Source organism: Saccopteryx bilineata, chromosome 2 (assembly GCF_036850765.1).
Source record: "Saccopteryx bilineata isolate mSacBil1 chromosome 2, mSacBil1_pri_phased_curated, whole genome shotgun sequence".
NCBI lineage: Eukaryota > Metazoa > Chordata > Mammalia > Chiroptera > Emballonuridae > Saccopteryx > Saccopteryx bilineata.
The window spans coordinates 347474518-347495884 of record NC_089491.1 but is presented as its reverse complement, the minus strand read 5'-3'; the positions used below and the strand labels follow the sequence as shown (position 1 = coordinate 347495884).

Genomic DNA, 21367 nt, shown 5'->3' with positions numbered 1-21367 from the left:
TGTTTTTTTATCATTTTCTGTTTTAGATTCACCGGGAGTTAGTAAAAATATCTGAGGGAACAGGATTCAGGATACACATGATCCACAAAGCAGCCGTTGCAGCCAAGAAATTTGGACCAAAGTCATCTAAGAAATTTGGTAAGGGATTCATGCTTGAGATGTAGAGCATGAAGGAGATTTAGAAATTACAAATACCCTAATTGACACCTAAGCGTTCGTAAAGTGTAGTTATGCATAGAATTAGTTTGATTTTAGATATGCTAGAAGAGATCTCCCCTTTCCCACCCAGTGGTTATATAAATAAATACTAGTGGTTCTCAATCAAAGGCAGTTCTGCCGTCCATTCCCACCTTACACTCCAGGGACATTTGGCAATACCTGGAGACATTTTAAATTGTCACAACTGGGGAAGGGTGCTACTGATCTAGAGTGGACAGAAGCCAGGGATGCTATTAAATATCCTATTGTACAATGCACAAGACAGCCTCTACTGGCCTTGGTTGTTGGTTCAGTGGTAGAGCGTCTGCTGGCATGTAGATGTCCCAGGTTCAATTCCCGGTCAGGGCACACAGGAAAAGTGCCCATCTGCTTTTCCACCCTTCCTCTCCCACTTCTCTCTCTTTCTTTCTCTCTGTCTTCTCTCCTCCTGCAGCCGTTGCTTGATTGGAGCACGTGGCCATAGGACCTGAGCATGGCTCCATGGATTCTCCTTCAGGCACTAAAAAGGCTCCGATTGCAACGGAGCAAGGGCCCCAGATGGGCAGAGTATTGCCCCATAGTGAGCTTGGTGGGTGGATCCCGGTTGAGGTGCATGTGAGAGTCTGTCTCTGCTTCCTCTCTTCTCACTAAAATTTAAAAAAAGGAAAAAAGCCCATTCAACAAAAGAGTTTTCTGGATCAAAACGTCAATGTGCTGAGGTTGAGAAACCTTTATACTAAATGCCATGGAAGTACTCTGCAGGCAAGACTAGCTTACATCCCTACCAAAGAATCTGATTTTCCCTGTCTTTTCTTTTGAACTTCTGAATAGAATTTCTTTAAAAAAGAATTTCCCTTGGAATAAAAAGTTGGAAAGTCAAACTGTTGATTACAGTGTTCTTGGCTCTTAGAAGTTGAGAAGATAGTCAAATATAAAAATCGAGAAGGGATATTCTAGTTTGTATTGTGATGGATAAAAAAAAATATGTTTGTTAACTTACTGACAGGGAAGAACATTTGTGTAGTTGGTTTAGTGAGTATAACCACTCCCTCCTTTTCCTACTTCAGGGTAATTTAACTGAAATACAAAAGGCTTAATTCTCTAGTTCAAGAGGGATAAACTTGTCTTTGAAACTTGTACCACTTGTTTTTGCTATAGATATTCTTGTGACCACTCCCAATCGACTAATCTATTTATTAAAGCAAGATCCTCCAGGAATAGAGTTAACAAGGTACAGGTGACATTTTAATGTTTTATGTGTGTTTTCCGTTTTTCATCCTTAATTGCTTGTATTGCTGCCTTTTGGAGCTTGCTGTCTGCCATGTTTCAGTAAGTGTTGATGCCGAGAATAATGGTTTTCATTAAATTCATAGAAAAATAACTATTTGGTCTAGAAGAAAGCTACAGATTCTGAAAAGCAGCATATAATTCCCCTAACTTTCAGCAATGCTGATGGAGTTTATAAGGTTTATGTGAAGCTTTGTTGTTGCTAATGGAACCTCATAACTTTGAGGCTGTTACAAGTATATTATTTTGTTATCTTATTTTTACCATTTCCCTGCTTATTTTTCTTGTACCTTTTGAAGTGTGGATGTGGGTCTAGAAGCAGCATTACGGCTTGACTTCTTCCTGTGTCCCCAGTTTAGTGAAATGTCTTCAATCTTCCAGTTTAGTTACCCCAGAAGTTGTTTTGTTATTTCCTCGGATAAACTATTTGAAGATGGCAAAACTGGGTTCAGAGACCAGCTGGCTTCCATTTTCCTGGCTTGCACATCCCACAAGGTCAGAAGAGCAATGTTCAGTGCAACTTTTGCATATGATGTTGAGCAGTGGTGCAAACTCAACCTGGACAGTGTCATTACTGTGTCCATTGGAACAAGGTAATTGTCAGTGCTTACAATACCATGTTAAGTAAAAGTGAAGCCAAATGGGAGAGTAAAGAATACCCTAGGCCCTCGTCAGTTGGCTCAGTAGTAGAGCTTCAGTCAGGCGTGTGGCTGTCCCAGGTTCAGTTCCTGCCAGGGCACAAAGGAGAAGCGACCATCTGCGCTTCTCCACTCCTTCCCCTCCTCCTCATCCTCTTCTCTGTCTCTCTTTCTCTCTCCTTTTTTCTCTCCCTCTCCTCCTCCCACAGCCATGGCTTGATTGGTTTGAGCGAGTTGGCCATGGGCGCCAAGGATGTCTCCAAGGAGCCTCTGCCTCAGGCACTAAAAATAGCTGGGTTATGCCCAGACTTGTGGTGGTGCGGTGGATAAAGCATCGAACTGGAACTCTGCGGTTGCTGGTTCAAAACCCTGGCCTTGCCTGGTCAAGGCACATATAGGAGTTGATGCTTCCTGCTCCTCCCTCCCTTCTCTCTCTCTCTCTCTCTCTCTCTCTCTCTCTCTCTCTCTCTCCTATCTAAAATATATATATAACTAAAAGTTAAAAAAACTAGCTGAGTTGCCAAGTAACCACCCTACACGGGCAGAGCATTGCTCACTGGGGGCCTGCCAGGTGGAACTCAGTCAGGGCACATGCGGGAGTGTGTCTCTATCTGTTTCCGCTCTTCTCATTTAAAAACAAAAACAAACTCTATCTAATTTAAACTTAATTACTGTGTATAAAATTAAAATAGAACAAACTCACCATAAATACAGAAGCAGACAACAAAATGGAAAATATAGTAATGATACAGTGTAATGTACTGCAGCAGCTTATATAGCATTAGTTAATAAACACACAGCCCCAATATTTGACTATAAATGAACCCTGCTACAGTTAAGAAAAAAATTAATAAAAAAGTGTAGCAAGCCTGACCAGGCAGTGGCACAGTGAATAGAGTTTGGGACTGGGATGCAGAGGACCCAAGTTCAAAACCCTAAGGTTGCCGATTTGAGTGTGGGCTCATCTGATGTGAGCAAGGCTCACGAGCTTGAACCCAAGGTTGCTAGCTTGAGCAAGGGGTCACTTGCTCTGCTGTAGCCCCCCACCCTCCTCGGCACATGAGAAAGTAGTCAGTGAGCAACTAAGGTGGCACAACGAAGAATTGATGCTTCTCATCTCTCTCCCTTCCTGTCTGTCTCTATCTGTCCCTCTCTCTCTCCCTCTCTGTCACATACACAAAAAAAGTTTAGCAATATGTAGTAACAACCTTAAAAATGGTCTATGGTCTATTTTATCAAATAATTTTATTTTTAGAAATAGTTTGCTAAGTAAATAGTTAGACTTGAAGATTTATTTGACAAAATGTCAAACGTTATTCTAAAACAGTAGAATTGTGGGCAGTTTGTTGTTTACACTCTTCTATATTTTTCAAACTTTCTTGATAATATTTTTGTAACTAGAGTAAGAGATTTTACAAATAACTTTGTCTTTAGGTCAGGTATATATAGTTAAGTGGCCATGTTGACAATGGAAAAGTTCATTCTTTGGAGTTATGTATATATTTTTTTCATTTATTTAGACTTTTTTGGGGGGTGGGGGAGCATAAAATTTCCTCTTGCAAACCAGATGGGTATGTTTTCTTCTCAGGAATTCTGCAGTAGAGACTGTAGAACAAGAGCTTCTCTTTGTTGGATCTGAGACTGGAAAACTTCTAGCCATGAGAGAACTTATTAAAAAGGTATATTTGGGAAACAGTCTTGAATTTTGATAAAGTTCACTAAGCTTCCATTACTGGTGGGAGGCTGAGCACCTTTCCACATCACCTTTAATAATCCCGTGGTAAACTGTTCTGTACATTGGGGCCACCTTGTGTCCCGAGGTGGAGCGGCTCAACTGTTAGACCAGTAAGCTCTCTATTCTCAGCTCAGGGTGGGCTCGGAAATGACTGACCTGATGCCATGAAAGCTTTTTTCGACATCTGCATGTGCTATCTGCTCCCCGCATCTCCCCCCATTCCTCCGCTGGTTTCTTATGGAACTGGGGCATTGTAGAATGAGGACAATGACTGGTTTTCTCTTTGTACCCTTCAGTAAAAACTGAGTAGAAGCCATAGTTAAAAGGTTAAGTACTGAAGGGTTGGGGTGGCGGCGTTGCAAAAGAAATATAAATCCTAAGCCCTGCCACTAGAATTTAGTGTTTTTTAGGGGGTAAAATAAATACACTTGTGTAACATAGTTTGTGGTAAAGAGTCATAAAAGGCTATGGAGTGTTTTTCTTAAATATTCATATAGTTATAATGGGACCATCAGGGTGAGTTGAATCGGTTGGCGAAAGCCTTGAGGAGGCAATGCTATTAATCAGGGCCTTGAAGGATTTGTGGGATTAAAAGGTGAAGGGGGACAGTACTGGTGGCAGGGAGCAGTTGTAGTAAGTCTCAGATGGGGAGGGACAAAATGAGTATGTTTGGAGACTAATGAAGAAGTCACCTGCCTAAGGAGAGAGTCTGTGGTGGGAATTAAAGACAATCAGTTTGCACAGGAAATGTGGGGTCAAGTTAAGAGAATTCACTGAACATTGTTGGAGAATGTGGTCACATAATTTTTTAAGGAAAACTGAACAGTGGTGTATAAAATGGGTTGTCATGGAAAGAGACTGAAAGTAAAGAAACCAATTAGCAGTCTATTGAATTAGGCTGGTTAGACGGAGGAGGAAATAAATGAAGGTGCCAGTTTTAGTGGTGGAGCACTAACAGGAGCTGGAGGATGAAAAGGAGAGGCGGTTGCAATTACCTGCTGGTGACAAGGGAAGTGGTTAAGAGAATGGGCTCTGGAGCTGGCTACCTGGATGGGAATTCTAGCTTTAGGCAAATTCACCTCTGTTCTATGGTTTCTTCATCTGTAAAATGGGAATAATACTAGCCACCTCTTGGAGCTGTTTTAGTATTAATGAGTTAATACAAATGTACTTATATTAGTGGTTGGCACATAAATGCTACGTATTAATTTTAAAAATAAGAATACCATTTTGTGATAGGAGATTTAAGGTTTTCACAGATACACAGGATTGTACATAAGGTATTTTTAGTCATGTGTGAGCTTTAGGATTTGTGAACCCCCTGAAATTATATGTTAGATTTTATGTAAATTTGTGATTTCCTGTAAGCTTCATAGCTTTCATTAGACTCTGAAAGGGCTGTGTGGACCCAAATAAAAAGGTTAAGTTTGAATATAGACAGTTGTAAATATACAGTGCTGGTTTAGAGAGACGCAGGGAATGATATAAACGTACAACTCATTTGCTTAGAGCTGATAGTTTATAACTGAGGTTTTAATTTAATAAGATAAATATTAAATTGGGAGAGCAGAGACTCAAGAACTTAGCTTTGGGGGGAATACCCACACAATGGGAGTAGATAATGAATTGCAAAGACAGTCATTACATTTTAAGCAGAATCATATTAAAAGTCCTGAGGCACAGAGGACAAGAGATTATTTGAAGGAATGGATACCATCCCTTTGGAAAGGTGAAGGAGGTTAATTAGACAAGCTTATTGGAATTTACAAGATGGAGAATACAGTTCAAGTTTGTGGAAAGAACCCATTATAGAGAATGGATGATGAGGAGGACAGGCAGATTAGACCACTGGTTCTAGAAATTTGGCTGTGAAAGGACACTGAATTGAATTGGGTTCTTTAAAGAGCCAAAGTCATGCAATGATGTGATTATAGCCTTAATTATGGGTTATATGTACTGATTTTTGCCTTTCTTTTAGGGTTTCAATCCACCTGTTCTTGTTTTTGTTCAGTCCATTGAAAGGGCTAAAGAGCTTTTTCATGAGCTCATATATGAAGGCATTAATGTGGACATTATTCATGCAGACAGAACACAGGAACAGGTAAAATCAAATGTATACTTTGAAAATGATAAAGAACAATTAAATTTTAAAGTACTGGCATTAAACTTATAAAGTATTTGTTTTCCATTCCTATAGTGGTACTAAAACATTTAATATATGTTCTGTTAACCAGAGAGATAACACAGTCCACAGCTTCAGAGCAGGAAAAATCTGGGTCCTTATTTGTACAGCCTTGCTCGCCAGAGGTATTGATTTTAAAGGTGTGAACTTGGTGATCAACTATGACTTTCCAACGAGCTCAGTTGAATATATCCACAGGATAGGTGAGTTGTCCGTCTCCACACTCATCCATTTTTAGCACCTCTGCTAATCCCTAAGACATACCATTTTTTAGTGCCATGAAAACTCTGGTGACCTTTTTGCCTAACCAGGCAGTGGCTCAGTGGATAGAGCATCAGACAAGGATGCAGAGGACCCAGTTTCGAAACTCTGAGGTCGCCGGCTTGAGTGCGGGCTCATCTGGTTTGGGCAAGGCTCACTAGCTTGAACCCAAGGTCGCTGGCTTGAGCAAGGGGCCACTCACTCTGCTGTAGCCCCAGATCAAGGCACATACAAGAAAGCATTCAATGAACAACTAAGGTGCCACAACGAAGAATTGATGCTTCTCATCTCCTGTCCTGTCTTTCTATCCCTATCTGTCTGTCTCTTACCAAAACCCCCCCCCCAAAACTCTGGTAACTTTTGTATATAAATCTTGAAGGTCCCTTTCTCCCAAAAAATGTTTTTTAATGCTCTGGTTTCTCTTAGGTCGAACTGGAAGAGCAGGGCATAAAGGAAAAGCTGTTACATTTTTCACTGAAGATGATAAACCATTATTAAGAAGGTAAATTGCAATTCTTTTTTTTTTTTTTTTATTTTTATGAAAGAGACAAGAAGGGAGAGAGATCAGAAGCATTGATTAATTATTTGTGCAGCACCTTAGTTGTTCATTGATCATTTTCTCCTATGTGCCTTGACAGGGGGCTCCAGCCCAGCCACTGACCCCTTCCTTAAGCCAGAGACCTTGGGCTTCAAGCCAGCAACCATGGGGTCAAGTCTGGGATTGCACACTGAAGCTGGATGAGCCTGTGCTCAAGCCGGCAAATTTGAGGAGTTTTGAAACTGGGTCCTCAGCATCCCGGGATGATGCTCTATCCACTGCGACACTACCTGCTCAGGTTAATTCATTATTCTTACACACAGTTAACAAATAGATTAACAAAACGGCTTTGTCCAAAATTCTGTTATGGTAGTCAACCAAATTTTAGCAATGAGAAAAGGAAAAATGGGATTAAAAAAAAAAACCGTTTGGGCCCTTTCATTCTTGCTAATAATAACAAATATTCCCGAATTCTAATAACTCACAGATTTCTCCAAGTAACCACCAGCTGGTATTACAATGTAATATTAAGGTTTTTGAATGAGTGAATAGTTTAAAATTAACCCCTGGGTCTCTTTAGCCCCATTAAAATTCTCTTACTGTTGTGCATCCTTCCCATTACTCTTAGGGGCAGATGGAGTTTTATATTTAGTCCCAGGAAAAATTATTTCAGTAACACACTCCAGTATTACTCAAGGGTAGCCCCCTGAGGCCTGGATAACATATGCTAGGTATACTTTTAGAATCATAGGTGTGAACTTAGCCCATCATCATAGATATTAATGTTAAAGTTGAGTTTCATACATTTTGGCTGCTGAGCTCATTGAGGTTGATGAAAGGCTGTGATTGGTAACACGTTACTTTACTAACAATTGAAATTGAAGTATGGCTGAAGGCAGTTTGTACTTTGAGTCTTCTGGGTTTATTAGTTTTGGTAAAGATTTTGATTTGTGCCCTCTGAGTCTTGCTTTTGCTTTGAGAGGCTTTCACATGTACATGTGTAGGGGAGTATGTATTCCAACAGAGCCCAGATTCACCTACAGTTTCCTCAGCAACCCCAACCATGTGAATCTGATGACTCCCCATACCAGTGTAACTGCTCCTCAGTTTTCCATCTGGGAAATGGGAATAATGATAGTCCTTCCTACAAACGGTTGTTGTGAAGATTGAGTCAGTTATTCCACATGAGAAAACTTAAGACTATGCCAGATCCATGGTAAGCACTATCATTTCATAGATTTAAGCTTGACTCTAGCTTTAGTAAGAGACCCATCTGAGTGTACTTAGTAGCTTCTTAGAGCTTGATAAATAAATGTTGAGCAGAAATAGCTTCTATCTAAAATTATTCATCAATTTATAGCTTTTAGTCCAGCAGACATTCTCTCAGATCCAATGTGATTGCATCTGGTGATAATGAAAAACACTGTATTGAATTTCTTTCTTGTGTAGTTTTAGTTTCTCTTGTATTGTGCAGAGCGTATGAGTTCATAAACATCAGTTTGATAAGATACAGACTTATGTTTATGGGTACCTTTTTCAGCATTGCCAATGTTATACAGCAGGCCGGCTGTCCTGTTCCAGAATACATAAGAGGTTTCCAAAAACTACTAAGGTACAGTCTTGAATTTACCGGACGTTCTCTTTTTCTCCCTCTCTTTGTATATACATTCTTACTTCCACACTCTTACATATAGTTCTAACAATACTACTATTTTCAGAACTATTTAAGATAAAAATTTCCCTTTTAAATATTTGTAATACTGTACTTTCTGTGCCAGTTTCTTCATCCTTGAGATAAAAAAAAAAAAATTTTTTTTATCTTACTGATTTTAAAGAAGAGAGAGAGAGAGAAGGAGGGGGAGGAACAGGAAGGATCAACTCCCATATGTGCCTTGACCAGGCAAGCCCAGAGTTTCAAACCATGACCTCAGCGTTCCAGGTCGACACTTTATCCACTGCGCCACCGCAGGTCTCATCCTTGAGATTTTAAGTATTCATATTTTAAAAAAGTTATTCAGTGTGAGTAAAATACAGTTCAATTGTTTTAATTCAGAATACTGGTTAAAAGCGGTTAACTGGCCAAAGTCAAACTCTAATGCTTGTTGGCACAGGATATATTTTAATCATAATCACTGGCATTTAAAAAATTGACTGAATTTACCTTCCCTTTGGGTTGCCTCTATAAATGCTATTAGGTAATCTAGGATATGAAATGGATAGTGTGGATAAATCAGGTGGATTAAAAAAACATTTTGTGATTAAGAATCAACTATAAGGTGGGTGCTATGGAGTGAAAGTTTGAACCCCCAAAATTACATGTTGAAACATTAACCCCAAGGTGATGGTATTAGGAAGCAGGGCCTCTGGAAGGTGATTCGGTCATGAGGACAGATTCCTCCTGAATGGGATTAGTGTCCTAATAGAAGGAACCCCAAAGGGATCCCTCACCTCTTCTGCCATGTGAGGACACAGAGAACCAGCAAACGGGATCTTACCAGAAACTGTATTTGCCAGCACCTTAGACTTCACAGCTTCCAGAACTATGAGAAATAAATTTCTGTTGTGTATAAGCCACCCAGTCTATGGTGTTTTGGTATAGTAACCCAAATGAAGTGAGACAGTAGGGGTGCCCAGATGGCACTGGGAATTTCATAACACCCACGGAAGGTACAACGATAATAGTGACCCTATTTCTTAAGATGGGTACAGAGGTGCTTGTTTTATTATTCCTTAAACACTAAATATATATTTCATCAGATGAAAAAAGATTCAAAACCAGTTTTAGCTTTAAGCTACATGTAATTCTTTCCTGTCTTTGACTTTCAGCAAACAAAAGAAGAAGATGATTAAGAAGCCATTGCAAAGGGAGAGCATTAGTACCACTCCAAAATACTTCTTAGAAAACGCTAAGGATAAACGGTAAGTAGATGGTGAGAAAATTAACTGTTTGACTCCATTATGTAGTTGGAGTAGGCATTATTTTTCCTTAGGATGAGTTTTTTAGAGGTGGATTATATCAGAACTGTTGTACACGTGTTAGAATCTATGTTCTCTGGGTAATATGGAAGGTGGGATTACAAACGCAGTCCTTCCAGGCACTGAGCAGCAGCTGATGAAAGTTTTTATAAGGGTTAAAACTAGAGTATAAGATGGTGGTTCTGTTGAATATTAATAAGAAATATCAATGTTTTAAGTAATTGTGTTGATTCTTGTCAGTTTATATTATTTATACTTCTGAGGTTATTTTTTTTATTTTTTTTTTTATTTTTTGTGTTTTTCTGAAGCTGGAAACGGGGAGAGACAGTCAGACAGACTCCCGCATGCGCCCAACCGGGATCCACCCGGCACATCCACCAGAGGCCACGCTCTGCCGCGACCAGAGCCACTCTAGTGCCTGGGGCAGAGGCCAAGGAGCCATCCCCAGCGCCCGGGCCATCTTTGCTCCAATGGAGCCTTGGCTGCGGGAGGGGAAGAGAGAGACAGAGAGGAAGGTGGGGGTGGAGAAGCAAATGGGCGCTTCTCCTATGTGCCCTGGCCGGGAATCGAACCTGGGTCCCCCGCACGCCAGGCCGATGCTCTACCGCTGAGCCAACCGGCCAGGGCCTACTTCTGAGGTTATTAAAACAAAGTTGCACTAAGACTTTAAGGGCACTTGGTATAAATTTTGTCACTCTAGACCTTTAATTAAGATGCTCTCTTCATTTTTTTTACATTTAAAAGCCATATATATATATATATATATATATATATATATATTTCAAATCAGAAGAGCAAGTTTAATTAGAAAGTTACAGAGGTAGTAGAAGTGAGCCCGCTGGGCTGCACGGGCTCAGGAAACAAGTTACAGAGACAGAAGAAAGGCCATTACAGCTTAGGAGAGAGAAAGTCAAAGGTAACTGCCCGGGAGGAAGGAGAGGGGAAGGGAAAGGCGCAGGCCTGCTCCCAAGAGAGAGTGAGCCTGAAGGCCATACTTCTTAACATGGCCCACAAAGAAGAACTGATCTGACTCTAGCTTAGTTATCCAGTACAGGTGTCCCTTTAGTGGTGCTGTCCACATGTGTAGCCTCAGCTCATACCTCTATGCTGGTAACTCTTGCGTCCATATCTTTGAGCCCAGCTTCTCAACCTGAAAATAATACCAACTCTACCACTTGTGTTTGGCTGAGGATTAAATGAGTTAATCTACATCTGAGAATTTTGTATTACTTTCCTATGGTATGCTAACATTATTTTCTCAAAACTTGTTTCCTTTTCCTGTGTTAACATTTAGTTATGGCTTTCACCAGACTCTAAAATCAGACTGTTGGGGTTCATGTCTAACATTTCTCACCACTGTGTGATGATCACCAATTTGCACCACCATTCTTCATTTTTCTCATCTGTAAAATCAGGATAATAATAGAATCTTAATAAATTAGGAAGATTATCAAAGGTCATAACATATAAGGAGCTTAAGACAGTATTAGCACTTAATGTTAACTTTTACTGTTAGGTAAGGATCAGAATCTGTCTTTTAGATCATGTTATATTGTTTACTGTGACCTTCCTGTCTCTTAGGTGATTGTTGTTTTCTAAAGGGTGGAGACCTAATGCGTGTTGTGTTCCTACTGCCTCATATATTTGATTATATCATAGGTTTTAGTTGATGTTTACTAAATGGTAGATTTTTGGAAAGTATATATAAGCTAGAATTTCTGATCCAGCTTTTCTTACTTTCCTTGTCCTAGGAAAAAAATCATTGGTCAGAACAACAAGAAGAAAGTAGCTCTTAAAGACAAAAGTTAAAAAATATTTTTTAAAAGACTGGATCAAGAGGATAATTTAATGATCTCAATGTGATTGTTGTTTTCATGGACTACTTCACCTTAAAATCACCTGTAACATTTGAAATCAACTACAAGAACATGGGGCTGGTGAAAAATGATCATAAACTTTCAGTGTATCATGTCATATTTCAATGTAGGTGACTTTTAAATGATTACACAATGAAAATAACATTCAATGACATTTCTGTGGTTTGAATCTTGAGGTAATTCTTAAAGAAGATCAAAAACTTACGGTAAAAATGACAACATCCAAATGTGGTGAACTCTTACGGATGGTTCCCTTCAAGTGTGGAGGAATGTATGAAGTATGTTGCAGAGACATCTAGAACCAAAGTAAAGCCTTCAGATTGAAAGTCCCTTCCCTGCCGCCTTGTGGTTTTTTTTGTTTTTTTTTTTTTTTCTTTTTTTTTTTGTTTTTTTTTTTCTCATTTTTCTGAAGCTGGAAACAGGGAGAGACAGTCAAACAGACTCCCGCATGCGCCCGACCGGGATCCACCCGGCACGCCCACCAGGGGCGACGCTCTGCCCACCAGGGGGCGATGCTCTGCCCATCCTGGGCGTCGCCATGTTGCGACCAGAGCCACTCTAGCGCCTGGGGCAGAGGCCACAGAGCCATCCCTAGCGCCCGGGCCATCTTTGCTCCAATGGAGCCTCGGCTGCGGGAGGGGAAGAGAGAGACAGAGAGGAAAGCGCGGCGGAGGGGTGGAGAAGCAAATGGGCGCTTCTCCTGTGTGCCCTGGCCGGGAATCGAACCCGGGTCCTCCGCACGCTAGGCCGATGCTCTACCGCTGAGCCACCGGCCAGGGCGGTTTGTTTGTTTTGTGAGTGGACAAGAAGCCCAGGCTATTTACCAAGAATAATCCTACTGCTCTTTATTTTACTACTTCTTAATTTCTTGATGACCTTTTGTGGTATAAGCCACAAAACAAAGAGATGCCTCTTCTGTGGCTGGTTATTTAAGTTCTGTAAGACTTTAAATGCTTTGGTCTATTAAGTATTCTTATAACTTCATTTGTAAGGTAGGTAATACTTTACCTGTTAAAATGTTGCATCTACAAGCTATGGTTGGCCTCTCCCTTTTTTTTTTTTAACTGATTTATTGGGGTGTTATTGGTTAATAAAATCACAACGGTTTCAGGGATACAGTTCATTAATACACCATCTGTATATTATATTGTATGTTCACTACGCAAGTTTCCTTCCATCACCTTGTATCACCCTTTTACCTCCTCCCACCTCCGCCTGTCCCTGTTTCCCTCTGGTAATTACACAGTGTTGTCCAGCCTCTTCCTTTCTTCAGTTTTCATCATTTAACTATGCTCTTTCCTGTCTCTTTCCATTCAAGATGCCTTTGCTTGAAACTGGTAAAAGTTTTAACCCGATAAGGTGGAGTGTTCCTGTGACTTGATGTACCTCCGATTGCATTCTCTTACGGCTTTTCTTTCCTGATGCTTTACGGCCCTTCATCCTTCAGGAAGCAGCTCCAGCCAAAGGTAAAGGATTATGATTAGACAGTGATGGAGGCTATTCACCATTAGCAGATTTTTCTCTGTTGATATTATTGTACAGTGGATAAAAAATCAACTTTAGTCCTCTCTGGGTTCTGACCTAGTTTGTGGCTACAGGCCTAAACACACCGTGAAGGTTGGAATTGCCAGTAAATATGGGTCCCATATGGGGTCCAGCCAAACCCAGTGACCCCTTGCTCAAGGCAGTGACCTTGGGCTTGAGCCAGCAATCTTTGGGCTCAAGCCAGCGACCCTGGGGTCATGTCTGCAATTTCACACTCAAGGCCAGTGACCCTGCGCTCAAGCTGGTGAGCCCGTGCTCAAGCCAGATGAGCCTGCAGTGACTCGGGGTTTTGAACCTGGGTTCTCTGCATCTTAGGCTGACTCTATCCTGTACCACCACCTGGTCAGGCTGTTTTTGCAATTTTATAAAGAGAGTACAAATTGTACTGTTTCATGAATGTTTTATTTGGAACCGGAGAGTTTCTGGTCCCATCAGAGAACTACTAATCCCCAGCCCTTCTAATGGATGGAGGCTCTTGTGTTCTTAGGCTGTCCCACTCCAAGCCAGCTCTGAAGCTCAAGGTTTTTTATCCACCAAACACTCAGGTGCTTTTAAGTATTTTTCTACATATTTGGTTCATTGTACCTATTTGATCAGTTTCAAAATGTGATTTTGTGCCTGGATAACTTTTTTTTAAAATTATTTTTATTTTATTATTTATTCATGTTTGAGAAGAGAGAGATAGAGAGGGAGAGAGAAGGGGGGAGGAGCAGAAAGCATCAACTCCCATATGTGCCTTGACTGAGCAAGCCCAGGGATTTGAACCGGCGACCTCAGCATTCCAGGTCGACACCGCTGCGCCACCACAGGTCAGGTGTGCCTGGATAACTTGAATATGGGTCTCTGTTAGTGATCTCTTGTCAGTGATCTGGGCCACATCATAAATAACACTTTGCTACTTGTATAAAGACAGTGTCACTTATTTTTCAAAACAATTTTTTGACCAAATATATTAGTTTCTTTTACCCAAAGGTGGGCAGAACAGGTATTTCCATCTCCTTTTACAGGTGAGTTAAAACAAGATCTGAAAGTGTTAAGTGCTGTCACCTAGTAACCAGGTCTCCTGCTTCCAGTTTGGGGTTCTCTGAAGCCCGTGATACTCCTTTCGTAGGACTCTGACCTTCTTCTCTGACCGTCACCACCACCTTTTAAACGTTTTTTTTTTTATTTATTCATTTTTTTCAGAGAGGAGAGGGAGAGACAGGGAGAGAGAAAGGAGAGACAGAGAGAGAAGGGGAGGAGGAGCTAGAAGCATCAACTCCCATATGTGCCTTGACCAGGCAAGTCCAGGTTTTCGAACCGGCGACCTCAGCATTTCCAGGTCGACGCTTTATCCACTGCGCCACCACAGGTCAGGCACCACCACCTTTTAATTTTTTCAGAAAAATAACCCAGCTGCACAAATGTACACTTTACCTTCACGTGGTTAGAATCTTTGGATGGTTCCCCAGGAATAACTGAAATATAATAAATGACCTGAAATGAAAGCAAAGTAGGCATCTGACAAAAGTTGCTTTTTCTTTCTGCAGTTGAGGACCCCAAATATTATTATTCCATAGACTTATCAAGCGTTGCACATTGGAACACAGCCTGACAAATGTCTTAGCCTACATCCTAGATGGCAGCCTAAATTTTTCTTTCTTCTTTTGCCAAGTGAGAGGAGGAGAGATACAGAGACAGACTCCCTCATGCACCCTGACTAGGATCCACCCGACAGCTCCTGTCTGGGGCCAACGCTTTGCCCATCTTAGGCCATGCTCACAAACAAAGCTATTTTTATCACCTAGGGGAGGCTCCACAGAGCCATCCTCGGTTCCTGGGCTGATGCTTTGGAACCGATAGAGCAATGGCTGTTGGAGGGGGAGAGAAAGGGGGAGAGCTGAGGGAGGAGGAGGGATGGAGAATCATGTGGTCGCTTCTCCTGACCAAGATGTGCCCTGACCAAGAATTGAAACTCAGACATCCACATGCCAGGTCGATGCTCTACCACAGACCCAACCAGCCAGGGTCAATGTCTGCCTCAATTTAACCAAAGAACTAGTGTGGACATAGTGGCTTTTCCTGTATAGAGCCTTCTGCTGTGGGTGTCAGGATATGTGGCAGCAGGGACTAAGCTGAGGAGTAGGTGGTAGGTTGGAAAGGGCAGGTCCAGATGAGGACATGTTGGCGCTGGGTGTTCATCATGGTCACCTGGGATGGTAGCAAGAACATAAGCACACTGACATGATGGAGAAAGGAAGCCTCATGCTCCCTCCGCATCTGAGCAGGACAGGATGAGGCACATGAATGTGAGGAGTCACGTGGATCTGCAGAGAGTCTACCTGAGAGGTGTCTTCCAGCCTTGGCTTTTCCTCAGTACTAGGCAGTTGTCCCTTGGGGACCAGAAGAATAATTCTAAATATACCTACTATAATCATGCTATGAAATGTGAGTAAATGACCACTTTTGAAAAAGATACTTTTCTGCTTTTGTTGTGTTGCCAAGCATAAGTTTAGGTAGGGTTTGTTTCTCTCCTCTCAAAATAGCACTCAATTCCTAATTGATTTGACTGGGATGCAGGCTATGGACTGACAAAAGCTGCCCCATGAGTGTGTCATCAAAAGTAGTCTTTTTTTTTTTTAAGTGAGGCTTTTTATTGTGTTTTCTTTTTTAAAATTGAAGGTATCTTACTGGTCCTGCTTCCAAGAGTGGCCACGACCATGTGAAAAGGCGGCACAGGGAGGGATCATCTCCACAACATTCCATTTATACACAGAACTAAACAGACAAGCACAGAGTCACTATTGCGGTTAGAAGCTGGCAGCAAGGGAAAGGGGAGCAACAGGTGGGAACTGGGGTGTCGTTAAAAGATACAGGCCCCCCCAAACTGGGGTGCCTGTGGGCGACTTGGTCTCCTTCAACCCAAGAGGAATCAGAAGATCAAAAGCAGTTTGGGAAGGCCAGAACCATCAGGGATGGAGGGAAGAGGAAGATGCAGGGGGTGGGGGGGCTGTTTGGCAACTGGGTGAAGGGATTGCCTTCCCACTGCTGGCATCCCCCAGCCCCTCCGGTCTGGCGGGAAGGGGGCAGCCTGCAACCCCCCACAGGCAGGTCTGGGGCTGCCAGATGCTCCAGGCAGGGGGCTGGAGGGGGCTCACAAAGGCTTGCCCTCCAGGGAGATGGCAGCACTGCCCCCCAGCTTCTCTGCCAGAGTGCAGCGGTCCTTGACCTCCTCATAGCAGTTCGCTTGTAATTCATGCTTGATCCCTGTCAGCTTCTTGATGGCATCCTTGGAGCTGGCATAGATCACTTTGCTTTTAAGGGGTGCAGACTCAGGGGCCCAAAAGATAAACACCAGGTCCTCCTTCTTGCTCTCCTTGTTCTCATAGGTTGCGTCATACAGAGCGTAGCGGCAGTCTTTGTCCGGTAGCATCTTGACAGAGGTGGCTTAGGGGTTGTCTACTGTCTGGTCCACATAACCTACCAGGATCTCCTTGCCCTCCTCCAGAATGATACTCTTCTTGTCTTCACTCAGGTAGAAGAGCACTGCCTTCTTGCACTTCTTCACCTCCTCTGGTGTTGAGGACTTATGCACCTTCATGTCATTGAACACTTGGATGACTCCATCACAGACAGCCACACCAGAGGCCATATTTTTGGAAGCGAAAAAGGAGATAGCAAGATGAGCCTTAGAAGACAAGAGCCGCTGCGGCTGCTGCTGAGATCCAACTGCGGTCTCTTCTTTTTTGACAGATGAAGAACTGTCCACAGCAAAGGCAGGATTAATAAATGAGTAAAAGTTCAAAGAAAGCACCAGCACTGAGCTGACTATTGAACTGTTGAAGACATAACCAGAAAAAAGTGGCAGCAATCTGTCAACCTTTATGAGTGAGCAGCTTGACTTTAATGACACAAGTGATGCTCTTAGAGCACTAAATTACATGCTGCCTTATTTCTTGGAGGAAAATCTAGAAGATAGAAAAACAACATTACTAAACTCCCTTTTTTCAAACGTACAAGGTGGCGATATGCCCAAGTTGTGTTAAAAGCGACAGAGGGAACCCTTCTCTTAAACCTGAATTTTATAATTCAAGTTACAAAAATAATTGAGGAAACTCTGATTTCTGGAACAGGACTCCTGATGAAGCTTCTCAAGGAGGAGCAGGAAGTGAGGTTCCCAAAGCAGAGTGGGAAACGGGCCAATTGAAAATGAGAAGACAGCATAATCCAATGTCAAAATAACCTAGAGATGTTTCCTCTGAACATATGTACCCTGATTTATCAATATCACCCCATTAAAATTAATTTAAGAAAAAGAAAAATGAGAGGACAGATGCCCAGGATGAAGAGGAAGAGCAGGAGTCAAGTGAGGTGAGGACAGCTCCCAAAACACGGGACCTGGACGTTTAGTCAGAGTGGGACAGGCCATGAAAGCACTGGCAGAGGACCAGGGGTGCCTGGTCTGTGTCTTGTGTTTTCATGTGACTTTGGCGAAGACAGTGATCTCACACTCTGCTTATTTAGAGAATGGTGCCATTGTCCCTAGGGTAGATGAGAAGAGGACCTTATACACAGGATAAATTGTACAAGAAAATCCTAATGCTAAAATTAGATTGGGTGTGTTCTTTTTTTTTTTTTTTTCACAGAGACAGCAAGAGGGATAGATAGGGACAGACAGACAGGAATAGAGAGATGAGAAGCATCAATCATCAGTTTTTCGTTGTGACACCTTAGTTGTTCATTGATTGCTTTCTCATATGTGTCTTGACTGTGGGCCTTCAGTAGACCGAGTAACCCCTTGCTCGAGCCAGTGACCTTGGGTCCAAGCTGGTGAGCTTTGCTCAAACCAGATGAGCCTGCGCTCAAGCTGGCAACCTTGGGGTCTCGAACTTGGGTCCTCTGCATCCCAGTCCGATGCTCTATCCACTGTGCCACCTCCTGGACAGGCGGGTGTTTTTTTTAAGAACCTATATATTCACCTGAACGAGTGAGGTTTAAAGTAATATATAGTTAAGATTAGCTAGCTATTTTTTAGAATAGACTAAAGAATAGTTAGTTTTTATTCTATCTCTGTTTTTTTTTCATTGTTCTTTCTTTTTCTTTTAGTTTAAAACAGAAATTCCATCCTATGTGTTTAACAAAACACTCATTATGGCATTACCCATTTCTGTGGTGGCAGCAATGTGCCTTTTTTCTTTTTCTGTCTCATTGTGGTAAGGCAACAGTTAATTTAGGTTTCCAAAATACATTCTGTCTTTAGAATAGATTCAGAACCCACAAACAGAAAATGAAAGCCACCTTCCCACTTACTCCTACTTGATATTCCTCTGTAGTCAGGAGCACTGAGATATGTTTTGTGCTTTTATTACAAACTATATTCCACGGATTTTTAAGGGAAGGTCACTTCCAGAGATCTCTTGAAAATAACATCAGTATAACAAGCCACTAGATTATTCTGAGAAGGTTAACGGCACAGTTGACATCATAGCAAAATTTCTTTGGCTCAAAATGAACATGTTCATTTCATGTACTGTACTCAACAGTGACTCTATTTCTGATTTCTTTCCTTGTTGGCTGCAATGAGGAGAGATACAGAATCTCCATCCTCATGTAGCTACATAACCCTGGCATAAGACATGGCTAAGAGGTCTAGGTATGATCTTGTCAGTTTATTACATTGAGTTAGCAGCTTTATTCTCCCAGGTGTAAGGTGCAAATACTTCAGTTAAAATACTGCAACTTTAATCCTGCATCGGGCTTCTCTAAAGCACATCATAGTTACAGTCACCTGTTCCTTGAGTTGGCTTGTGTCCCTTTGTTTAATTTTGCAATGTTTTATTTTCTCAGCATGTCAGAGCTACCATTCAAATAGTGATTTAGTATGCTGACAGTCATGACTCTAACCTACTAATTTACCTTGTTAACCTTTTCAGTGGTCAAGGCAACCCTCCATTCCAGCCAAAGCAGCCCCTCACCATAAGCTAGCCACACCATGCCCATTCCTACTTTTGTTTGTGCTTTTGACCATCTAAAATTCCCTTATCTTGCTCTGCACATGGAAGTCCTATGTATCTCTGAAAAGTCAGCTGAAGTTCATCTTTCCTCATAAAGCCGCCCTGAGTACTCCAGCCCCACTAGTCCTAGTCTTTCTGTCAGACTTGTCACCATTTGTGGGGAGGGGGAGGGCAATAGTAAGGCATGCCACTCTCCTGAATACAGTATTTAAAAATATGGTAAAAAAATTTTTAAAGATGAATCCCCAAGAAAGAAATACCAAGGTAACAAATACCAAGGTCAACATATCACAAGCAGAGCAGAGATGTTTCTGTACCAGTAGCAGTATCACTAGGAGATTCTAGTTCCTTTATAACACATTTTGTTATCTGGTAGGATAAGCTCCTGCTTTTTATTTTACTTTTTCATACATTTCATAGCTATTCTTGAATATTTTCTCTACCAGATGTCAGCTGGCCAGTTTTTGTTAGCAAACTGTGTTGTAATTTGAATAGGATTGCATTGCATTTGTAGGTTAATTAGAGGATAATTGTCATCTTTACAACATTCCAGGAAAACGGTATCTCGTGTTGTGTATTCTTCCTAGTGTCCTTCAGAAGAGTTTTGATGTTTCCATCACGTAGGTCTTAGACATTTCTTTTGAAGTTTATTTTTTGTTACTTTGTGGATTTTTATTGATATTGGAAATGATCTCTTTCATTTTCTAAGTTATTTGTGATATATAGGAAAGCTATTGAAATTTGAATGTTGAGCTCTTGATTATGGATTTAGCCATCTTACTGAATTGTCGTGTTTCTTGAGATAAAATTTTAGTCAATGCTCTTGGGCTTTTTAGGTTGTACATCTCATAATTAAATATGTTTTGTCTCTGTCAAATAGTTCCTTTTTTTACTTATTAAATTGATTAGGACTGCAACAATGATGAATAGTAAGAGTAGTAACAGACATCCCACCCTAGTACTTGACCTTAAAGCTGCTATTTAGGTTTTTGGTATTTTTCTTCTCTTAATTCTAAGAGGGTTTTTTTTAGTAGGGATTACCTGCTGAATGCCAATAAAATGCATTGCTAGTTGCATGCAAGACCCTAAGTTAGGGACTGTGGAAGAGTCCAAGGACTCTGAAAGAGAATTTCTGTCCTTGAAATCAAGCATTTACTAATTTAAGAAAATTAAATCAGAACTGGAATGGAATGGTTCTTGAATTTACCTTGTGTGGGACTTCTGAGAAAATATAGCTGGAATTTTGAAATGTGGACGCTCTGATGACTACAGAAAGCAAAAGCTCTGGTGTTGTCTTGGGCTTTAAGAAGTCTGTCTTCCTGTGAAATATGTGAGGAAGGGATTCAGTATTGATGCTAAAGGTTTCAGAAACCTGATACAACAAGAGGCCAATACAAACCTGATCCCTACATGAGGCCAATCCTGGACTCAATTCCATTTAAAAACCATCGCTATGGGCTAGACACTGGGAATAAGATGCAGCCCTTCTCTTCTTGGAGTTTATATGCTAGAGGTTGGGCCAGACAATAAACAGGAGTAAAATAAAATAGAATGTATAAAGGGCTATGAAGGAAGCAAATTGGGTGCTACCTACAGTGTTTCAAAAAAATTATTTGACATGCTGGTTTTCCACCCTGAGTGTCTTTTCCATGTGTGTACATGGGGTAGACCTCCGAAAAGTGGCATTGTTACTTTTCTAGATTAAGGACTATGTTGAGCCAAGGTGGGAGGGGAATGTTTTCCTGTACCCTTGTAAAGTGGTTATTCACTTGGTTTCAGACCCACCTTCCCAGAGTGAATTGCTCACCCTCCAAAGCCCCATCTAAAAATGTTATGGAGTCATCACTGATTCAGTGGTAGCCCCTATCTGATAGAGTGGTGAGTTAAGAATCAGACATGGCCCTGGCTGGTTGGCTCAGCGGTAGAGTGTCGGCCTGGCATGCGGGAGACCAGGGTTTGATTCCTGGCCAGGGCACATAGGAGAAGTGCCCATTTGCTTCTCCACCCCCCTCCTTCCTCTCTGTCTCTCTCTTCCCCTCCCGCAGCCAAGGCTCCATTGGAGTGAAGATGGCCTGGGCGCTGGGGATGGATCCTTGGCCGCTGTCCCAGACACTAGAGTGGCTCTGGTCGTGGCAGA

At 41.6% G+C, this 21367-nt stretch overlaps 1 protein-coding gene and 1 pseudogene across 2 annotated transcripts in view; one reads left to right on the top strand and one right to left on the bottom strand.

Moving 5' to 3' along the window:
- Positions 1 to 12049, top strand: part of LOC136326527 (probable ATP-dependent RNA helicase DDX52) — a 198599-nt gene extending 186550 nt beyond the window's left edge. The window contains exons 3-12 of one of the 2 annotated variants that reach the window (XM_066262617.1): positions 27 to 138; positions 1357 to 1435; positions 1881 to 2078; positions 3712 to 3802; positions 5837 to 5959; positions 6093 to 6243; positions 6728 to 6803; positions 8380 to 8451; positions 9666 to 9758; positions 11567 to 12049. In XM_066262617.1, the coding sequence (XP_066118714.1) occupies positions 27 to 138; positions 1357 to 1435; positions 1881 to 2078; positions 3712 to 3802; positions 5837 to 5959; positions 6093 to 6243; positions 6728 to 6803; positions 8380 to 8451; positions 9666 to 9758; positions 11567 to 11624 (1053 nt within the window). In that variant the 3' untranslated portion in view covers positions 11625 to 12049. Of the gene's footprint in view, positions 1 to 26; positions 139 to 1356; positions 1436 to 1880; positions 2079 to 3711; positions 3803 to 5836; positions 5960 to 6092; positions 6244 to 6727; positions 6804 to 8379; positions 8452 to 9665; positions 9770 to 11566 lie in introns of both variants that reach the window. The other variant, XM_066262618.1, reaches the window with a different exon arrangement.
- A 3804-nt stretch (positions 12050 to 15853) lies between these two features.
- Positions 15854 to 20094, bottom strand: LOC136326528 (cofilin-1 pseudogene; annotated as a pseudogene).
- Positions 20095 to 21367: the final 1273 nt, after the last annotated feature.